Genomic DNA, 22,171 nt, shown 5'->3' with positions numbered 1-22,171 from the left:
AAAAGGCTCTTTAAAAGGCTCATTGGAAGCTAACAAAAACACAATTCTTATTTTCAGATTATTACACCAATGAAAACATAATTATAGAGTTGATATTCCATTTCTGCAAATACACCCCCCTAAATCACACACTGGTGACCTTTAAAGAGCTGTGTGCACAGATTAAAGAGATATATTGAATTCAGCCTTATTTAAAGAAATGTGATCCTTTAAAAAGACATTCTCCTCTACTGCAGCAGAGCTTTGGACGCTGTTCACTGTGATTTATTCCTCTGACCTATTAAAGACATCTCATTACAGATTAAAATGCAGCCAAAGTGTCAGTTTCAGCAGCTGCAGTCCCCGCTAGCCTCCACCAGGTGGAGACGCTGCACAACATTTGGACTGACAGTTGGCTCAGGGCATTATGTAACCTCAGAGTTCCCCCCAGCTGCTCTGCACAGTCACTCCCTGACCCCTCCGTGGACTGTCACGTCCTCGCGGAGCTCTGAGGGGGATTTGCATCTGTCAGGGCGAGACAGCAAAGACTCTGCAGCTTGTCACCAAAAAGGACACAAGATGAGTGTTTTCTGCTTGATATGCCCATCACACCTTCACCCTAAAGTCTGCCCACATCCGGCCTGACCGTCCTGTCCGTCTGTGGCAAAGTCTGCAGCCTGCTGATCTCCCTCTGGGTGTGCACGTCTGTCCTGGACGTTGTTGGTTATTACAGAGCCTGTTTTTGCAGAATATGCCGCTAATCATGACAAAGCATCTCCAGAATAATTTTTAAGGTCCATTAGGATACCATAAAGGTCACTTTAAACTCCGCCTTTGACCTCCACTGATGTGAGGATATCCCTTTAACGCGCACTTCTCTTTACATTTTTACCTTCCTCTCATGATATATTTGTGATTTGCAAACATCATACCAGGGCCACACCTTTCCCTCATCCGCTTGCAATATACAGCCTACCTGGAGGATTGCTATGGCAACAGGTTGCCAGTAGCGACGGGGTACCACTACATCTCTGCGCGTGAGTCTGCGGGGATGAGCGGCGCGTCAGGACGACAAGAGGAAAAAAAAAGAAAGGAGCAGCAGAGGGTGAGGTCTGCCCGGCTCAGTCAGCAAAGACAGAAAAAACACCACTGCGAGGGTTTTTCTGTCAAGAGGTGAGGAGCCCCGCGAGCTGCAAGGACGCGTCAGGTCGTTGTCACTGTTTCGGTGAAGAGTCTGAAAACAGAATCGTCGGATCGTCGGAATGGAGAGCCGCCGCTGACGGAGATCCCCGAGCTCCCCTGATAACAACAGGTTAGTGTTTACACACTCGGCCACTTTCACCTGCAGCCGATACGCTCACCGCCGGATTCACCTGCACCCTTTTCTCCCCCCCAGTATGTTCATTTAATCGTTTGGTTCTGTGCAGTCAAGGTGCGCGCCGCGCCGCGCCGCACCGCGCCGCGAGACGCACCGGAGAGGGAAAGCGTTTTGATGCATCCACGTGTGCGGCGAGGACTCCAGCTGTGCTCCTATACAGACTCGTTCCGATGCAAAGCTGGCGGTGTACAGGCGGAGCAGATGAGCTGCAGATGTAGTTTGGATGCAGGTTTTATACGTTCATGTTAATGGCGGCTCCACATTTCGCTCTGAATTGTTGTTCCTGCGTTGAGGCTGCGGGTGTGTCTACCTTTGATCACAGCTGGATTACATGCATCTGAGAGCATCAGGCCAAATAAATTCAACTATATCAGTATGAGGATCCGTGTTCTTATCAGCTCTCTTTTGCATTTACTCATTTATTAAATGCGTATTTCCATGTGTAGTAAACTCGAATGGCGTCATGTTTGTTTTTTTCTAAAATTCACCTCCTTTTCCTCTTTTGCTCGCATTTCTTCACATAAAAACCTGTAACTCTTTAAATAAGATTATAGAAAATAAGAGGTAAAATGTTAGAATTTCAATTACAAAAGAAATATTAGCTTATATATGATTTTTATATAGTTATTTTTATATATTCTAATGCCAATTTTCAAATTCTTGCTCAGTTTCTTTGAATTTCATAATGAAACGTGTGCTGCTGTTATAAGGACTGAAAGGTGTGTTGGTCATATACACAAACAGTGTGTGTAGTGAAACACAATGTGGCTTTCTCTTTAGACTTAATCACACACTGAATAGAAGGAAAATAAAGACAGAAACAAATACATGTCGAAATGTACATTTGTTTTTATGGTTAAACGTGTTGTTTTTCTGTGCTGGTAACAGCTCCTTGGTGGCCGCTCAACGTCTAATGACACAGGACATTTTATATTGTGAAATCATTGACAACATGCTGCAAAATAAAGTCTAAAAATGCCCCTAAATCATTTCATTTCACCTCCTCTCATGCACTTGAATTCTCCATAGTCATAGTCTCACACACACACACACACACACACACACACACACACACACACACACACACACACACACACACGCACGCACACGCACACACTCAGCCCAGCAGGTTCGATCAACTTTTCAGCATAATTGGCTTCATTTCTAAATTTGGCTCCGTGTCCTTGTCACACTTTCTTCCTCGTCAATTCTCCTGACTTTGCTTCATCTCCTCGCCACAGCAGCCGTCACTGATGTCTTTACAGCTGGACCAAAATAACTTGTGCACTTACATCACGCTGGTCACTTTCTAATATCAGCCGTCATGTATCAGCGTTTCTGTCATCTGGAGGCTATTTCAGGCCAGAAGTGATCGTTTTCGGCTGAAACGTGGCCGCTGATGAGCACAGCAGAGAGATAATGTGACCCTCTTCAAACGGTGCAGATCTCATTTTGAAATGGGAAGCGCATCCCTCCTAAAGTTGTCAAGGGAAGGTTGAATGATTCTTTGTGTAAAACTGTCCAGGAAAGCTGGAGCACTTAGTCATAGAGCTGCTGCTGATGTAAATGTTGGGAGTCTTTTCAAGTGCATTACATAACCTGCTAACAAACAGCAGAGTGCTTTCTGGTCCAAGGTGCTAATACTCGCTAACCTCACCGTGTCCTTGGAGGACAAGATTACGACTTGACAGTAACCGCTTCTGGAAAAGCAGCGGACGAAGAAAAACAGCCCATTCCTTATCATTTTTCACAGCGAGGGCAATGAATCGCTGCTGTGAAATATCATTTTTGAGTTTTAAGTGTGATGGATTACAGGCTGCCGATCAGCGAGGCAGGGCTCAGGCTGCTCCTCTGTCTCTCCTGAGAGTTGCCTACAGAGGGCTTTTAGGCTTTTTTTAAAGCAGAGGGAGACAGCTCTCCTGCCCATCTTGTCACTTCAAGCGTCTCATAACATCCACCGCCCCTCCCAAGTGATTGTCAGCCTCTGTGACGGCTCTTCACGCTTACAGAAGCGTAACCGAAGGACACAACTTGAAAAGGATCAGAGTTTGGGTTACGTAAGCGCTTCCTAGAGGCAACTGATAATCTGGTAATGATCTAATTGATCTGAAAGTGACAAGTGGAACCAATTACCTGGCTTTTTTTCTTGATATTTCCTTTTTGGTTAGGAAATTTTGCTTGCCCACAAAAGTCTGAAAACAAGATCTGCTGACATGGCTGCAGGCAACCCAAGAAATCAGCCAATCAGAGCGGTCAGAAAAGGCTCCCGCCTGGAGATAAAACTTCAAGCCAATGTACTTAATTATGTGCGTTCCCATTTAGTCAACACAGTGGGCAAATGAAGAGGACTTTTGGGTATGTTTACCTCAACTTTTAGATAACTGGTTCCCAAAAACTGAAAGTGAGGGGTCGTGAGAAAGTGAACTGTTTAGAAAAGCAGGAAAAAAACATATTTCTTTGTGTATTTTTCTCTAATGTTTGCTAATTAGTTCGAATATTATAATACAATTATTCAAATGAAACCAGGAAACAAGCGCGTCCTCCTTTGGCTGAACTGGACACGCAGCAGTAGATGTTACTGCGTTTTAAGTGATCACAAGCGAAAAAGAAACCTTCATTTCGATAACTGCATCTGACTGCTCGTGCCTGCTCTGGTTGATTTTGTTTTGAATTCAGCTGTAAAGTTTGTGAACGAACAGATTTTCTGTCCAAAGCTGCGGAAAAAAATCCCTAGAAGCATGAAAAACAGCCTTAGCTGTCTGAGCAATCGCACATATGTGAGGCTTAAATAAACAGTTTTGTCTGTAGTGACTGAAAAATGACTAAACTGGTTTGTAGCAATCACTCTGTGAGAGACAGAAAGTGACGAGCCGTCCTGCCGGCTGTGTTCGGATTGATGAGTTTGCCTCAAACTCTGTTTATAGAACAGAAAAGCCAGCAGGCTTCTCCAAACTCAACGTATTGTGCCTCTTTTTGCCAGAACAAATGATCCGCACAGAAAGCTGCTCCTCCTGTTCAGACTTCAGCATTTTTAGCGCGGTTTGGAGAAAGAAAGTCACGTAATGTTTTTGTCTTCATGAGACAACGTGTCCAATGCTGCTGAAACCGAGCCTGACCTGACCGTTAGGCTCTGTCCTGCTGGAGTCTCTGATGTGCCGAACCCAAGTTTTTATGCCTTTTTCTCATTGTGACCAACAAACAGCAAGGCTGTGTCAGGCGGGATTAACCTGCCAGGAGCCTCCAAGGCAACAAAAAAAGAGCCTCTGGGCCTTGTTAACCCTCCGTTTCTCAGACTTTCTGGGCTTTGGTGCATCACTGACATTACTGTGTATTTTCTTTTTGTTAACAAATCCCTTTAAAAGGCTCAGTAGTTTCCTAAAACAGCTGGTTTAAGTAAATGTTACTCAAATGTTTCAGGGAGTATTTTTGTTGTGGATTCATAATCATTTGGCGCTGTAGTGAGTGTTTCTGGCAGCAGGACGGTGCATGTGGGGTTGACTTTAAATAAACAAGCATTCGAGCTCATATTCGTGAAGAGACATGTCATCCGGTGCAACAGTGCGGCTCCAGTGAGATGTACAATATCAGGCTTTGGATGCACAGACAGAACTCGAATGCAGCAGAAATTTAACGTTGGTTTTGGTCTTTTGATGTGACTGATTGATAATAAGGCAAATATGGAATATCACTAGGCTTTAAACACATTAATTCAATGACATGGAAATCTGCACGAGCTAGATTTTTGGCCCCGCTGCAGGACACAGCCTCAGAACGAGACAATAAAGCAGGAAGTCATCACATCAGGTGATATTAAAGCTAAGTGATGAGTATTCCCACATTCATTTCAGCTGACAGACCTCGGCTCTTACAGATCTAGGCCCTGCGACCAGTGGACGAGGAGTGAAGTGGGGGGGGGTGCCGTCCTCCCTCTGCATCCCCTGGCAGCAGACAGAGTGCAGGAGCAGAGGGCTTGTTTGGTTGAAGTCTCCTGTGTTAGAATCTATGGCTCCGATCACGACTCTGAAACATCAGCAGTCTGACTGTGCGTCGATGAATTTATGGCGCTGAAGCAGCAGACGGATTTCTAATTACGCCTTTTTCTCTCAGTCCCGCCCTTCTGTCAGTTTCATCTCGGATCTACAATATTTTCCAAACTATATGCTATAAATACTCAGCTCTATACCACACTGCAGCTTATACACTCCACAGAGCAGAGTCACCTTCACCATCAAAGCGACAAGAAGCAGAACGTGGTCGCGGCACGGTGAGAGGATCATAGAGACGCTGCTGCCTGTAGTGTTCCTGTAATCTGCCCATGATATTTCTATGATCATTCAGGAGCGTCTGTGCTGCAGGAGAAACAGCCTCAGATCAAACCACCTCTGGAAGGAAATATTCTCGGGGAGACATGACTCCGGGTCTAGTTTTTACTGCAGGGTGAGACTGGATTATGGTTTGGTGAGAGGAGGAATTCATTTCTTCTCATATATGACAATGTTTAAAACTAAACAGCGCCACTGAATTTAATGTGCAGCTGCAGATTGGTTGCATATGAATCAAGTTTATTGGAGGCTGGGTGGGATATTTCAGACTAGCAGGCTGTGGTTTAATGGTGCCAGTGACATATCTACCATCAGAGCGGCGTTGCCTCCAATAAATGCTGTATGACTGGAACTCCGAAGTGCCAATTCAAACCCCCTGAGCTGCAGAAATTCGAGGCCAAAGGAGTCCCCTGAGCCTTCTTTACTCACAGAACGGGCTTTTCGCCTGCAGTTCCAAAAATAAGCTAATCTGAGAGCCACTTTGTTGGTCTGAGACACATCCTGTTTTGTTCCTGTTTAAAGAGTTGATGCTTTTTCTGTTCATACAATGACACTGAGTTGATAAATCAGTTCGCTGTTTCATCTGTCAAACCGCAGAGGACACGCTCTCCAGTATAATCCGTCTGTTTGGATTCTCTCGCAGGTCTTATCCGCTGAGCCCATCTTCCCCTCCGAAATCTTTAAGCAACCGACAAAGAGCTGGAGCCGAGACGATCAAGCATGGATGTGCCCAGGATGGCCGAGGGCCTCTTCAGCAGCACGCTGTCCTCGTCGGGCGGTGGCCATCACGTGCCTTCCTACCTGACGCTGGAGCAGAAGGCGGCGTTCGTCTTCGTGCTGCTGCTCTTCATCTTCCTGGCCCTGCTCATCGTCCGCTGTTTCCGCATCCTGCTGGACCCCTACCGCAGCATGCCCTCGTCCAACTGGACAGACCACACCGAGAAGGACACGTTCGATTACCGCATCGTCTGAGGAGTCCCGCGGGTGCACACATCGGAAAACAAAAAAAAAAAAAAAGAAAAATTCAAACAAAAGACCGATTTGATGCTTAAAGAGCACTTTGGCCCTGAGAACAAATGACTGCTGATTCAGCAGGAAGACGACAGCTTTCAGAAAATCCTCTGAAAGTTCAGACTGGAAAGAATTTTGAAGGAACCTGAGTTCAACAGCTTCTCCCTGCCAAATCAGAAGATTCTCAACCATCAGAAGACAACTATGAAGATTACTGATCAAACCACAAACTACCGTGACCATAAATCCAAGTGATGCACCAGAGCCAGTCACGGTCACCCATAACTCCCTTCCCCTGCCATCAGTTCTCTTGTGGACTACCTCGTTCCTCCTCCATCTCACGTGTGGAAGACTTAGTATTTTCTCACATCTCACACAGGGTCGAATATCTTTTGAGGTCCAAGCCGGTTGGATGAAAACAGTGTTTACATCTTTTCATGTTTACGTCCTTAGATTTTTATTAATAATGTAGACAATCAGTGTTTAAAACCGTCGTGAAAAAAAAGAATTTGCAGAATAAATAGTGGAGGTTGTTGAGGTCTTTCGTTTTTAGCGTATTTTGTCTTAATTTGTGGACGGACATAAGAGACTTTGTATGACTGATGTGATTCAGGCGGCGGGGAATTTAATGCCTTATGTTTTTGTAAGATATTGTGTGGCGATCCTTCTGGACAGTAAGGTACGACTGGCTTTAAGATTACAGTCATCACAACGAGGAAACTGTGGTGGAAAAGTTCTCCCTTTAATGTTCTGGAAAGGTTTGGACAGACAGATGCCAGCAGCGAGTAACTATAACTGTTCTGTGTGTGCGATAAAAAACTATTTGTCCTCTCAGTCCTGGGGGGGCCTGCCGTGTCCACGTCTTTAGATGTCAACAACCAAAAGAGGTATTGAAGAAAAAAAGTTTACTGTGCTGTACCGTGTGCCTCCTCTGAAAAAAAAAGAAAAAACAGAAGAAGTTTAGATCGATGTTTTAGGAAAAGGAAGAAAATGGGTTCATATTTTTGTCTTTAAATGTAGTTTTTTGTGTAGTGCCCATTTAAGAAACTTAAACAGCATTTTACTGCCTGCAGTTGGTATATTGACAGTTGGTATGCCAGGTCTGCAGAGAGTTGATGGTGAAGACGCGTTTTCACATCAAACCCTTTACGAACTGACGTCGTGGCTCTTTCGTCGGGCAATTTTTCAACTGTGCGCCTTATAGTGTAGATTGTTTACAGTATCGTAGGTAGCGGAGACGCTGGAGATCAGCCAGTCACTGATGCGACTGTGTCTTTGCACTTCACGGAGATGTCATACAACCCGCTAAAAAGAAAAAAAAACTTTCCCTGCTCTTGTTCCTGCTGGGACAGGAAGTGAACTCTGACCCTTTCGATGACGTGTGATGTTCTTGTGATCTGCCGTGGCCTTTTCCGACCTATCGCAGATGTTGCGACGTTGTGCTGAGGTGATGTGCTTTTGTTTTTTTTTTCCGCATGTATTTCTCGCAGAGTAACCTCTCCGTGCATGATAAATGGTGAAGTGCTTTAATCCTGATGTTGTAGCTGTGGGTCAGTTGCTCAAGCAGCCATTTCCTGTCTGTACTGGAGCCTTTTGTTTCGATCCGTTTTTCGCCTGGAGCCGCCGTCCTTTTTCTAATAAAAATGATCAGAGTGCACAACTGCCTTTTAATGTGTTTTATTTCATTAGGCTCAGGTGGCAGGTGTTAAGGACAAACAAACAAACAAACAAACAAACAGAAAAAATGGATGAGAAAACCGTTCGTCCGAGCCGCCCTGCCCTTTTCAAGGCAGCCATATGTGCCAGAGGCCCAACACTTTCTTTTCCCCCTTTTATCAGCGGCTGGCAGTGGTAGCCGGCAGGTGTCTCGATTGGTTTTCTGTGAACCCAGACACTTTGTCTGGCTACACACACACACACACACGCAGACACAGTAGTCTCCAGGCTCCAGGCCCAGACTGCTCTTTGAGCCGAGACCCTCCAGAACACCATGCAGAATAACAATCTTCCCTCTGACAACAACACTGAATATGTTGATATGCAATTATCTGCCGCACACCTCCCTGAAAAAGCTGCCTCGTCTCGCACGCTGAAGCCAGATCGACCTGCGAATTTGAGCGTGTGTGCATCTGTCGTGTGTTACTTAATAATTCTGCTGATATCACACATCCACAGGTTTTTTTTTGTTGTTTTTTTCTTTTTTTAGGGAGGGCTGGGAGCTGAAGCGGATCAGAATTTTAAATGCGAGCTGATCCCACAGAGGAGAAATGTGCAGTCTGCGCTTTTTGGATTATTATGTAAGAGGCAACCTACGTCTTTACTGAAACCTTCTCACTGTTTGCTTATTTCCAAAAGTCAAAACAGTGGCGTGGATGTCGGCTCGGCTCAGCTGATAACGGCTGTAATATGAAAGCGGAGCTAAACGTGCATCATTGGTTCATGCAGAAACCTGCGAGCTGGCACGAGGAGGAGGCCAGTTCGTTTGACAAGAAGCTGCGAGTAGTGAACATTTCTGGGATGTAGGAAACACATCAGAGGAGCGATTAGACGCCTTTCATTCGAGACTGATCCTGACATGAAAGCGAACACCTCAGAAGTTGTCAGTCCTCAGAAAACCTTCGCTGATCCAAAAATACTGTTGTTTTTCTGTGAGTGTCACCCAGGGGCTTTCAAACGGCGATCATCCTGAGCGATAACCAAAATAGAAACAAATCATTTTGCAACCAAAGCCTTCATTTTCTGTTTCTGAAATCTCATTAGCTCGTGCCAAACAAAGATTATAATCCAATCTAAACACGCCCTCACACAGCAAGTGGGAGCGGCAGCAGGGAACATTAACCATTATGGATCAATACCCAGTCATGCTTTATGCAACATGCCTCATATTAAAGAAAGCCACTGATAATTGAATTATTTTCATTCTCCGCTGTGCACGCTCAAACGCCTGATGCTGAATTTATTCCCTCTCCAAAAGCCCCATTTCACTATTCAGCCTCCAGTTAATTTAATGGTCTCTGAACAGGTTGGAAGGGACTGTTCCCCTGTGAATGTGAATAGCTGTGCAAGAGGATAAGAGAGCAGCCACTGATATTATGTAATTGATTTTGCAGCGATTCCTCTTATTCCTGAGAGCTGGTGACGTTCACAATAGTCTGTCAACTATTTCACTGACGAATAGTGTGCGACTCTGGGAACATTGGCGCCGAAGAGGAGATGATCGCCGGCATTATTCAAGAATGCTTCAGGTCTGCAGCTTTCAGAGAAATGTTGCATTGCTTTGTGCTCAAATCTGCAGCGCGACGCTTCATAAAAGGCTGCTGGAATTAGTGCTGGAACAAATAGCTGATTGACGGGAAATGAATCAACAATAACTTTGATGATCAGTCATGAAGAAAAATGCTAAATATTAGCTGCTTCCAGCTTTTTAAACGTGATGATTGGTTGCTTTTCTCTGACTTCATATCGCTGCAAATTAAATATTTATGTGTTGTAGATGGCTGGTTGGAAAAAAACGAGCAAATTATGAAGACATCCCCCTGGGCTCTGCCGAGTCGTGTCGGACAATTCTCAGTCTCCTCTGACTTTTTATAGACTAAACAGCTAATTGGCTGAAAAATTGATCGAAACAATAATTGAGAGATTAACCAATTGTGTAAATAATCATTAGCTGCAGCTAAATAGAATGAAACATGGCAAAGAGAACAGAAGCGAGACGCACAGCATACTGCAGGATGATACCATAACAGCACAGTAACACCGGCTTACTGTGTAGCAGAGAAACTTCATGCTGAGTTTTGAGGCTATATAAAATGGCAGGAACATGTTATAATATAAGTCAAACCAATGCAACAGCATCAGAAATCACCTGAGTTGAGATAAGAACTTCCAAAAATCCAGTCGGTGTCGGGGGGGGTCGTTTTTTTGGTGGGAAGCCGTTGAGGGATCGTGTTCTTGTCTGAACCTCCTGTTTTTTACATCTTCCTGGTGCTAAGAAGCAACAGGTGAGTTGGCAGTGACGAGAGTTGTAGTGTATAATCAAAATAGCCAAAAACAGATTAACGACACAGAGTTTACAGCCATGCCAGCGGCTCTCCTGCGCTGTACTTCAGCATAGCATGTTAGCATTGACATGCTAGCATCATGCTCACAAGTCAATGCTAACATGCTGAGGAGATTTAGTGTAGTGTTCACCACGTTCACCGTCCGAGTTCGGCATGCTAACATTTGCTAATTAGTACTGAACACAAAGAACATCTGAGTCTGAAAGTAAAGATATTAATTAATTAAGACTCTTAATTTTGCTCTTCATTTAGTCTAATTTAAGTTAGACAGTTTTACAACAATAAAAACTGATTCATCTGAAGTCTAAAAGTTGTGGTGGCTCAATCAGCCATGTTTTGTAGCCTGAAAAAGTCCAAAATTACCCAGAAGTCAGGGCAAATTAGTCTTACTTCAGACAGCAGACAATTTTCTGAAGTCTTTTAAACAGAGTACCAGCCTTCTTTGGTTGTAAGTTGTAGATCTACGCCATAGTCAAAATCTATCTTCAGTGCTGCAGTGAAGGCAGTATATGAGAAGTAACCACAGTTCAGTGCATCCAAACGGCTCGTTCAGTCACTATTTCATTCAAAACCACAAATGTCAATCACATGGTGGTGCTAGAGGAAAAGGCAGGAGATCACCAGTCAGTAGGATTCGTCCTCTGGGGACCATGAATGTCTAAATAAAACGTCATGACACGGACAGACCGACGCTGCCATCCCCAGAGCCAAGCCGGCAGCATGGCTAAAAATAGAAATCACCATCCTGCTGACAGTCTCAAACAGCGTAGGTCTCGCCGTGAAAGTGTTTTAAGTCCACTGCGTTGGATTGTGTTAAAACAGAAGAGGGAGGGGGGAAAAACAAGCATGGTGCAATTTAGGAGGTGATTCTGAAGGTGGCGTGGATGCTAGTAGCCGCTCTCCTCAGGCAGGCAGTGCTGAGCCTCGGGGCCCTGACAGATGAGGCTCTGTCGCTCCTGGTCTCCGCGGGACAGCCTGAGGGCCCCTGCCAGGTGATCTCAGGCTACGTGAGCGTTCACACAACCTTCAAAGCTCTATAACACAGCAACGACCCCGACCATGAAATGCTTTTAAGGCTGAATTTGAGATCTGCTCTGAAAATTACAGGCAGGCTGCCCGAGGAGGATAAAACAGGGGCGATGTGATCCCTTCTCCTACGTCTTACTGAAAGTCTGGAGCTGGTCTGTCAGATTCATGTCAGCCACAATCTGCTTTAGTCCTCAAAGTGGGAAGGCAGCTGTTCGAGAACACGCATCACATCAAACACCAGCACTCCCTCCCACTGAGTCATTTTGTGCACACATTTCAAGGGTTTTGAAGCAGAGAGCCGAGTGCAACGATATTTTTCACCGCGGTGTCCGACAGTTGGCCACTGGGAGCCACCCAGTATAATGACAGTCATTACTGGTGACCACTGGAGAGCTTCAGCAGCGCAGCTGGAGGATAAATGCTTCCACTGGCTGCAGCACAAAAAAATGTGGACAATTTACATAAATGACTGCATAATTTTGCATGCAAATAATAAGGGTTGGGATGTTTATATACATAAAGAAAAATGCCGACTGGAAATAAAAAAAACAACAACACATTTTTATTGAAATGTAAAAGATGTTTCTGTTAAAGATATTCAGATTTAAATCTATTCACCTTAAATATCTTCATTTTTTGTGTTGTGTATTTTTCTCTTGGACCCTAAAACATCATAACAAGCATTAAAGCTTTGGGGTTGTTTTGCACAGGAATTACATAAGAAATACTTCGTCCTTTTTTGGGCGCCTTTATTGCCTCTGAGACAAATAATTTGTGCCTTTTCCAGAAAATGAGTCGTTCTTATTAAAGTTCTGCAGCGGTTTCCACAAAGTTGAGGGACTCTCACGACACATTAAGAATGACCAAAATAACAAAAGTATCCTGACTTTTAAGGCCCTTTCACAGTTTCCACATGACAATCACAAGAGGAACGTGGTGAAATCTTTGGCTGTTAATTAAAAATGGTGGTCCTAAATCTTACCGTGAGACACAGATTTAGAGCTGGGGGGTCATATTTTAAGACCAAAATCTGACAATGTGACAAACTAACCATCCTGAATACGACATGAAATACAACAGGATGCACTGAACTGAGTGCCTTTAGCCCCCGTACGACCCCGTGCCCCCACTTTGAAAAGCCATAAAATCCAAGCTGAGAGCATCCTGATGCCATGACTGTGAATTTGGTATTATTTCCCAGACTCCCCCTGTGGCTCTGGATGTGTAAAACCAGTGGCGTGCCCCATTAAGAGACTAACAGTATCTCTTTAGGAAGCATCTCTCACTTTAGTCTCCTTGGCACTTCCTGATTTCTCTGTAAGTTTTGCCCCACGTTTGACCTTAAAGTCATGTTATTATTGACTGGAGACTTTTTCTTTAGCGGAGAAATATTTGCTTCTGTCCACAAATCTAAAAATGGCCCTAATACTGCCATGTTTAAGGCTTAAACACACCCTGTACGTTCCCATACAGTCATGATTTTGGTGCTCACCTCCCAAAAGACATTTTGTCATTTTCCCCTTTTGTTTTTCCCTTCAAAAAACAAAAAAACAAAAACTGTTCTGTCTTGTTGTTATTCATGTTAAACATAATATTACACAGTAAAAAGAAATGGATGGATGCTTCAAGAGACTTCTCTAAAAACATAAAGGTCACAAGTTTGATTCCCAGGAAAGATAAGGTGCATCCGTCAACTGCCATGCGTTCTGTTGAAGAGTGCTTGAGTCCAACGTTGAGCTGCTATCTGCTCGCTGTAGGTCACCCTGGATAAGAGAACATGAAGTGCTCTTACTGTGATTGCTTCGTGATTATCTTTGTCCGCACGGTGCAGCTCGACTGCGGCGCAGCGACACATCACAGTCTGAGAGCCCTCGTCGCAGATCCTGTCAGAGAGAATGATGCAAATATGAAATACTCGAGAGAACAATGCAAAGTAATGAATAAATTTAAGAGGAACTTAGCTGCTATAACTAACGCTAAGTGAGGACAGTTGAAGGAACGAAAGCTAGTGAGGCTAACCGCTAGTTGTAATGTTTCAGTGGGAGGTTCAGGAACCGTACTGCAGCAACATGACACGAATTTAAATTCAGTGACCTAAAACTTTGAGTTTGCATTTGACCTGTTAAAGCTCCACAAGCCAGCGCTTTCATTGACTCATTTCAGCTGATTTCCGTTCTTCCTTTCTTCTTTGCTTGTCTTAATCAGTCACTGATGCTGTGCAGCGTCTGTCACATCTGCTGTGATTGCAGGGAGCGGTAACCTTCGTCGCGTTAACAGCTGTTTTATCTATACAGTAAATCAGCTTGCAGCAACATGTGCAGCTGTCTGATCCACGCCTGTTTCCATCTTCATGGGCGATTTTCTCTCTATTTTTATGGCACATGAAACAGGAAGATGACGTCCTCAGTCTTAATCCTACCCACATAGATTTGACTGACTTGTTTTTGTTTTTTCCAGGCTGTTTACAGCTCTGACAGCTTACTGTAGACATCTGCTGCACCAAAGTGGCCAAAAAAATCAGTTCATGCAGCTTTAAGTCGATACGAGTGAGGATCATGAATATAACTGTCAGGCTGTGCATCTGCTCCAGGAGCCTGAGGACCAACAACACGGCTGCAGTTACGCCGAGTCTATCATCATCAATTCAAATATGTCAGACGTAAAATTCTGGAAGGCATGTTTCGTTGTCCTCTTCTGCTCTTAAAATGTGTGAATTTGGCTTTAAAAACAGTGAACTGCAGAAGAATATTGTGATTGGTCGCCCTCAGTCACAAGAACTGCATCTTCTGGACGTTCACAGATGACCTCCTCCTCCTCCTCCTCCTCTGTCTCTCTCCTCTGCCCTTCCTCCACCTTTTTTGTTGTAGCTTCCTCTTCCAGCAGCTCCTCTACCATCTCCTCCTCCTCCTCCTGCCTCACTGCACTGCTGTTGTTTTAGGTAATCTTCATTGCAGTGGTGGTGTTGTTGATGCTGTTGTTTGTGGTGGCTCCAGTTTGAGGCGACGCTGCTTGGCCTCCGGCTCCTCCTGCAGGAGCTGTCGTGGGCTTTGCACCTGGTCTATTTTTGAAGGAAGCTGCGTCAAGCTGCACAGAGCAGGAAATCAGACATGGGAAAGGCATCAAGAATCTGGTCAGTTTTCAAAATAAAAGACCCTGTGCAGACTTAGTATTTATGATTTATAAGCATTCACACCATCCGACAACTCAAGACATTGTATTAATGACAGTTAAATGCGGCATAATTCAATTTGGGTTTCACTAGTTTGAATGACGAAGTTTGGTTGATGTGACGCATCCACGTTTGTTTTTGTGCTTTGTTATTTTCAATACAATTTTTACAATATAAAAAGAATTAGAACAATGTCAGTTTCACATGATGTTGAACTGTAAGTACAAGTTGGAAACAGGTAATTATGGTGCATGAACGCATTGCAAATGATAATCAGGTTTAAATTAACTGTAATGTAATAAACCTGTTTGTGTGTGAGATACTTCAGTGCGCACTGAATCACTGAATCAATTACAAGCGGTTTCTTTGAGATGTAATATTGAGTTAATCAAAGAAAGCAGACTGCTGTAATGTAACCCTGTAAATAAGTCATAAGACCCCGGCACAGAAAAGGTCTAAACAGTCGATATAAACGCGCTCGGCTCGCCTTGTCTTTTAGACTGATGTGATTGGCTGCAGGGTCTGTCTTCCTCTTGCGTGTGGGCTGCTGAGGCTCCTCGATCACCACCTCTTCTCCTCTGTGGCCTGGCTGGCAAAACCAATGCTGCAACGGCAAAACAGAAGAGTCTGAATGATGGAAGAGGACTCAGCCGGCTCTGCAGGTACACCACCAGAGTGCCGCTTTATTACCGGTGAACTGTCACTCAGCAGCTCCTGACTGCTCCTGCCTCAGACTCCCGTGTACAACTACATCTTTACACACATCAGTTCCATACTAACGTGGTTATATTTCTGTCTTTGACATGGAAACACACTGGCCCTCTTTACAGTTGTGTTCTTACAATAACTGGTTTTATGTTGCTTCTTTTCATATGACATTATTACTGTAAGACGTTTTCATGCATCTGTTTTGTTATTCTCCATTTAATAAGCAGCCTGTTGCCGCTCACAGTAATATGTATTCAGGATTTGCTCTAAGGTTTTGCATGAGTCCTGTTTGATTCACGATGCCTGTAAACTGTGTTAAATGTCGCTGTGAGACTCCTGATGTCATTTCGTTGCCTCCGTTTGCTTGTAATCACCACATTGTTTGTAAAGTTTGCAGAATTGTCATAGTCTAACAGGCTGTTTGCTAATGTTTGTTTCAGCTTTATTGTTGCTGCTTTTTAAAAAAAAACTGTGTAATTATGACGTCAGTGGCTCTCTATTCTCAGTAAGGTCCTGATCCGTATTGGACAGCGCTGACTGCCCACTCTGCTGGCCCCTGCAGGGCGGCGATGAGCTGCAGGGCTGCCGGCTGCAGGTAGCCCTGTTCTTCGTCACTGTGGTAATGACCCTCTGCCCATTGTCGCCCACCACATGCTGATTGGTCCCACCACCCTCTGATTTCCTCTGACTTGCCTGAAGACACTAGTTGCCTTGTATTGTTAGATAACAGCCGACACAAAGGAGTTCTCCAACACCAGCTGCTGTACAGAAATGAAGCATTACACAACCGCAAAGAGGGAAAAAGGATTAAGTTTTACACGCTGACATTTCCATGAACACTGTGGCTACTCAGAGAAACATGGATGGATGAACTCTTTGGTTTATCTTGACCGTCTGCCGTTTTGTTTCAGTTCTAGACCATTGCGCCCTCTCCAGGGGACTCTTGTTTGTTGTCAGATATGGTTGTATGTCTCTGGAGATAACACAGTAACACACCTGAGGTTTCTTTTTTCCCACCTGCACAGATGCATCTGCTGTTTATTATTATCAATTCTGTCACTTCAGCCCTGTACTGAAACACAGCTGATGGATGCATGTGTGTGGCCGACCCGCAGTGGTCCTGGTGGTGGTGATGCAGAGGGACTCCGGGTTGATGTTTTCCTGGTTCTGCACGCCGTCCTGTGCACACACAGCTGCCTGAACACAAAGCTATGAAGGCAGTGAGAGAATCAGAGCAGGTAGGCTGCACCGAAACAATGAGCTGAAAGACGCCGAAACGCTGCATCAGGTTGAGGGAGCCGTCTGGTGACTGTTGATTGTTGATTGTAGCTGCTCCAAACTGCACTGGATCGCTTCTCGGTGTGAAAACTGAAATCTGAATCTGGATTTCTGATCATCGTTTGAAGTGACATAAAGCAAGTTCTGCTCTCTTATTACATTTAAGATTAATGTGTAATCCAGTTCAGTAAATGAAAAGGCTTTGATGTATAAAGTAGGACCCCAACAGTTGTTTCCATTTTCCCCCATCTGAAACTGAGATCAAAGGTTTGCACAGCAGATAACGCTCACTGCGTCTTGACATCCCTCGTACAAAGCAGATAGCATCAGTCTTCAGTAATTGACACTTTGACTTTCATTGTATTAGAAAGAGCAAAACAGTTTTTGCCCCAGAGCTGCAGGTGAGACTGCAGCTGAAAGTGAGACATCGTTCATTGATGGTGTGACATCCTGCTTTTAAAACTGGCCCATTTTCCAACCAAAAGTAATGATGCATGATGTTAATGGGGGATAAGATATGACGGCCGCAGAGGGACAAATGTCTTTATTTCATGGGGGGATACCAACATTTTTGCGGCACACCTGTTTGATTGTTGTCTCGGCCTTACTTCATCAGCACAGCAGCAAGCTTGCTAACGCGTATGGACACGTATCATGATGCATTTATGGTGATTCAGCCGTTTCACGCTCGTGGCTCAGGTGGGTGTTTATGCCTCATAAACTCGTGTCGGTGCACTTCTGCATGCATCGCCCCGCATGGGTCAACCAGCCGCTCGAGGCCCTGCTATCAGTATCCCGGCCAGCCGAGGAGTCATGACCAAGGAGAGGAGGTATCGAACGCTAACCAGAACCTCCTACGCACCACCTGAAGGCCCACACACACCTCAGTTACATAAGGCCTTAGTGGGAGAGCAAGTGGGCCTTTTATAGTCAGATTCGCACTGTGTCTGCTAATTTCAACATAATCCTTCAGCACAGCTCTCTTGTTCTAATCATCAGCGTGGATTCCGCTGGCTTTCAAAGACGAGGTCTAATCCAATCTTGTGTGAAATGGTGTCTAAACACGGCCGTTCTGGTGAGAACTGTTTGCAACATGGCTGCCTGACAGAGAGGCTGCATGGCCACGGAAACCATGGCAACGCCGGTGAGAGTCGCACTCAGGAAACATCAAACGTGTTTCTGAAATCACAGCGGCGCTGTGCAAACACGTCGCGCCTGCAGTCTCACGCTTTGTCTTCTTATTCTCTTTTTACTTTTCTCCTCCTCTGTCTGTCTCTTGGTTAATCTCCCCCTGTCCTCTACATCTCCCCCCTCCTCTCTGTTTCGCTCTCCCCCCTAATCTCTGCCCATCTTTCTCCCTCCCTGCCTGCCTCTCTCACGAGCCCCTCATTCATCCATCTATGTCTCCTTGTCTTCCCCGCCTGCATCTATCTGTCCATCTCTCCCGCCGTTTCTCCTCTCCGTCTTCATTTTTACCTGCATTGGCTGAAATGTGCTCGGTCATTTCCTGTCTTTTGTCCAGTGTCCCCTGTTCAGTTGTCTTGTCTTATAACCTTGCACCAAAGTGTTTGCTGTTTGAGACGCGAGCAGAGACAGATGACCTGACTCAACTTGTCTCTGCTGTCTGTCCTCCTCCTGCATGCCTCACCCTTCCTTTCCCTCTGTTGTCTGTCCCTCTGTATTTATTCCTCTCTTTCTTCCTCTCCCTCTCCACCATCTTCATCGTGTCCCCTCCCGTTGTCTCGTCCCCCTTTACATCCATCCTTTCTCTATCTTTCACCTGTCTGTCTGACTCTGATCCAGTGTCTTCGCCCCCTCTTGTTTTTCTCTCAACTCTGTCTGAGTGTCTGCCTCTGTCTCCCAGGATGTTTCTGTCTCCCCCCGTCCCCGCCCTCCGTCCATCCACCTGTAGCGGCATCATCAGCTCAGTGTGATGTCGACGGGCGTCTCGTTGAACTTGCTGAGGCGGTGGACGTCTGCTCCGTACCTCAGCAGGCGCTCGGCCACCTCCCTGTGGACGCGCTGAGCCGCCCAGTGCAGCGCTGTCATCATCAGCACGTCTTTGGCGCTGCTCTGCACAAGTGCACAGCGCCACCCGGTGGCAAGAAAAGACACAAAAGAGAGGGAGACAAGGGAGGACACAACTGAAGGTAAGGCAGAGCGTACACAACCTGTAAACCTAACGATGCTGAAAACCAAATGTTTTTGAATCTCCAAAACAGAAACCAGATTCACACTCTGGTAATTTGTATATTTCATTTAGGAAATGTGTAAGTGGCACAATCTCACATCATATGCTGCATGGCCAAAAGTATGTGGACACTGACTCTTGACCCCTTACTTCCAATCTGGAGCGTTCTGAATGCTACAACACACGATCATATTTTAGATCATAATGCACCTCCGTTTGTCTTTAGCCCATTGCTGTTTTAATAAGACAAAGTCAGGTCCATGTAGACGTGGTTATCCCAGTATGGAAGAAGAAGAAGAAGAAAAAGAAGAAGAAGAAGGAGAAGAAGACGTCCTTTATTAGTCACAAACAAAACAACATGCAGAGTGTGGAGGGGAAACGGCACACATCATGCTTATGTGAAATTCTTCGCTTTTTGACCCATCCTTGGTCCATCCTTTCTCCACGGCAGATCAGGAACGGTGGGCTGCCAGCTGACCGGCGCCCGGGGACCCGGTTCCCTTATTGTCACCATTGGTCAGGTGGTGATCTTCTTGCATGTTTTTAGTGGGGTTTTTTAAGGAGGACACCCCAGGTGAACACGGGGAGAACATGCAAACTCCACACAGAAAGGCCCCTTTTCTTGAGCAGCAGCCACCGAAGCCATGGTGGAAGACACTCCCCCAGAGCCCCAGGTGGGAATCGAAACCCGGACCTTCTAGCTGTGAGGCAACAGTGTTACCCCTGTGCCACCGTGCCACCTAACCAAAAGCCCTGACTTCAGTCCTGTCCAGCACCTTTGGCATAAACTGAAATAAACCAGGCCTTTGGGTTGTGCTGCAGTCAGGTTTTTAAATTTTGGTGAGATGACATGTTAAACAATCCCATATGTGCTTGTAATGTTCCAGTGTCCATGTACTAAGCCCCCTCCAGGCCCTTCTTATGTATCATATATAAGGATAATTAAAACATTTTTGCAGTTTGTTAAAACACAACCATGATAATTTTATTCATATCATCTGTTTTTCATCTGAAAAGGCTTCACACTTGTAAAACAGCGATGATCTGTTTTTATGAGTCTGAGTATGTTTGTTTTTTTAATACCACACTGAAGGTGTAAAACCAAAACACAATATGATCATAATGTGACAGCCACACTATAACAGCACTGAAACAGACGGACGCACAGCAGATGTGTCTCCTCACAGGTCCGCTGTGATGGACTGACCCACTGGGCGGCGAGATGCAGCGGCGACGAGCCAAGCTGGAGGAAGAAGAGGAGGAGCAGCTGGAGGCGATGAGATGTGTGAGATGATTTTTCATTATCTTTATCGAGGGAAACTTCATTTAACACAAAGTGCCAGTGTTTGCATTCACACAGCTGCAAACCGTCACATCAGGGTCCTGCTGAGTTCAGCTCACGTTCAGTGTTTGAGGGAAATCGATGGTGATCATCGACGAAGGATAAAGTAAATCTCAATCATCCTCAGGTCAGAAGCTCAAATCTCTGACGTCCACACTCATTTCTCTGACTTTTAGGCTTCTGCTGTGTGAGGAGTGGATACCAAGGAGGACTGAAAGAGAGATCAGATGAACAACAAACCAGCGTAATGTGTAAGAAGCGTAACAGCAAAAGGGGTCAATACAATTTTTTCAGCAGCTCGAGCAGAAGCATCGAGCTGCGTACGAGGAGAGTCTGAAGAGCCTGAACCCAGCAGATAAACCACACTGGCTCAGCAAAGCATTAATCAATCTTTAGCAAGTTCTTCTCCGTATTTTACCACATCGTCACGAATACTGTTAGTGCAGAAATACTCTGAAATATTGTGGTGTTACTTTAGGTGATTGTTGTTGTTGGGGGACTCTTGAGAGACTGATTAAAACAAACGGTTCAAAGAAATGCAGAAGACAGACAGAGCTGCTGACATTTAGTCCTTTGCATGGGTCAAGATCACTTCCCATAATGCAACTCAATGGCTTCTTTCGACAGACCCCTCCTGCCTGCTAAACAGCAAAACTCAGCTGATGTCGTCTAAATAATTGTTTCAGACTTGGCAAAGCTCCTCCAGAGCCAAACATTCTGCATCTGCTTAGATCACTTTGAGAAATGACTGAATTGGCTAAAAGGTGAATAAAACGCCTCTTCATCCACATCTCTGCGTCTGCGCCGACGCCGTGCTGAGGACACGTCAGATTTACCGTAAACACAAACTGCCAACTGAGAAAAACTCCTCACATTTCTTTTCAGTGTAATTACAACTGGTGTAGGAGTTAGCCGAGGGCTTTAGAGTCCCCCCCACATCATACACCCCCTCACACAGGACAGCTAATCCACCACTGCTGACACTCCAAGTTAATGGAAATCTCAGTGATCATCTGTCACATTCACAGTCAGCCTTACTGTGGAAAAGAGTGACAAATCTGCTTCGTGTTGTCGGGTTCATTTTGAATTCATGCACATAAATGATGTTGTTGTTCTAAAAAATTAGGTGAAAGCTCTCATTTCTCCCCGTGTTTTAAACTGCAGGCATCATGTGAACGTGGCGTGAATCCACCAAATGACAAATGAATGACACCCTTCAATCTGTCATCCGCTCTGTACAGTAGATACAGGTGGATACAGGAGGAAGAGGGAATTAGATAAAACCGCATTAGTGGTGTACACAGTGCCCGGGAGTGTTAAATTATACATGAATGTTATATATAGAAATGTTAATAAGAGTCAGAGGGAGCGCCTGTGGAATTTTTATGTAAGCTTGTATGATTTAAAAAATATCAAATTTAGTTAAGATAATAGTTTGTCATGATTATAATAAGTACATAGACACAATAACTGATTACGTGATTAAGTGAACATAAAACTTTTCTGTACTTGTCGGAAAAACACAACAGTGAAATGGACTTTTATCAAAACAAACAGTGTGATCCACTAGTATTCCTCCAGAAACAATAAGTTCATTAAAGGATTAGTTGATCGACAAAAAATAATGGGAAACTATTTTGATAATCGATCAATTGTTAAGCAATTTTTCATCTCAGTTTTGAGGATTTTCTCCCATTGTTTGT

General features: G+C 44.7%; 1 protein-coding gene across 1 annotated transcript; it reads left to right on the top strand.

Moving 5' to 3' along the window:
- The first annotated feature begins 626 nt into the window (after positions 1-626).
- On the top strand, positions 627-8,350 carry LOC139334389 (cortexin-3). The gene is made up of 2 exons (XM_070967232.1): positions 627-1,291; positions 6,323-8,350. The coding sequence occupies exon 2, from the start codon at positions 6,400-6,402 to the stop codon at positions 6,649-6,651; it is 252 nt and encodes an 83-aa protein (XP_070823333.1). The 5' UTR covers positions 627-1,291; positions 6,323-6,399; the 3' UTR covers positions 6,652-8,350.
- Positions 8,351-22,171: the final 13,821 nt, after the last annotated feature.

Source organism: Chaetodon trifascialis, chromosome 7, assembly GCF_039877785.1.
Source record: "Chaetodon trifascialis isolate fChaTrf1 chromosome 7, fChaTrf1.hap1, whole genome shotgun sequence".
Classification (NCBI taxonomy): Eukaryota; Metazoa; Chordata; class Actinopteri; order Chaetodontiformes; family Chaetodontidae; genus Chaetodon; species Chaetodon trifascialis.
The sequence above is the reverse complement of the archived record's forward strand: the minus strand, read 5'-3'. Positions and strand labels throughout refer to the sequence as shown.

Bases quoted from the DNA above. Each gene is read 5' to 3' on its own strand.
- LOC139334389 (XM_070967232.1), top strand. From the start codon at position 6,400: ATGGATGTGCCCAGGATGGCCGAGGGCCTCTTCAGCAGCACGCTGTCC.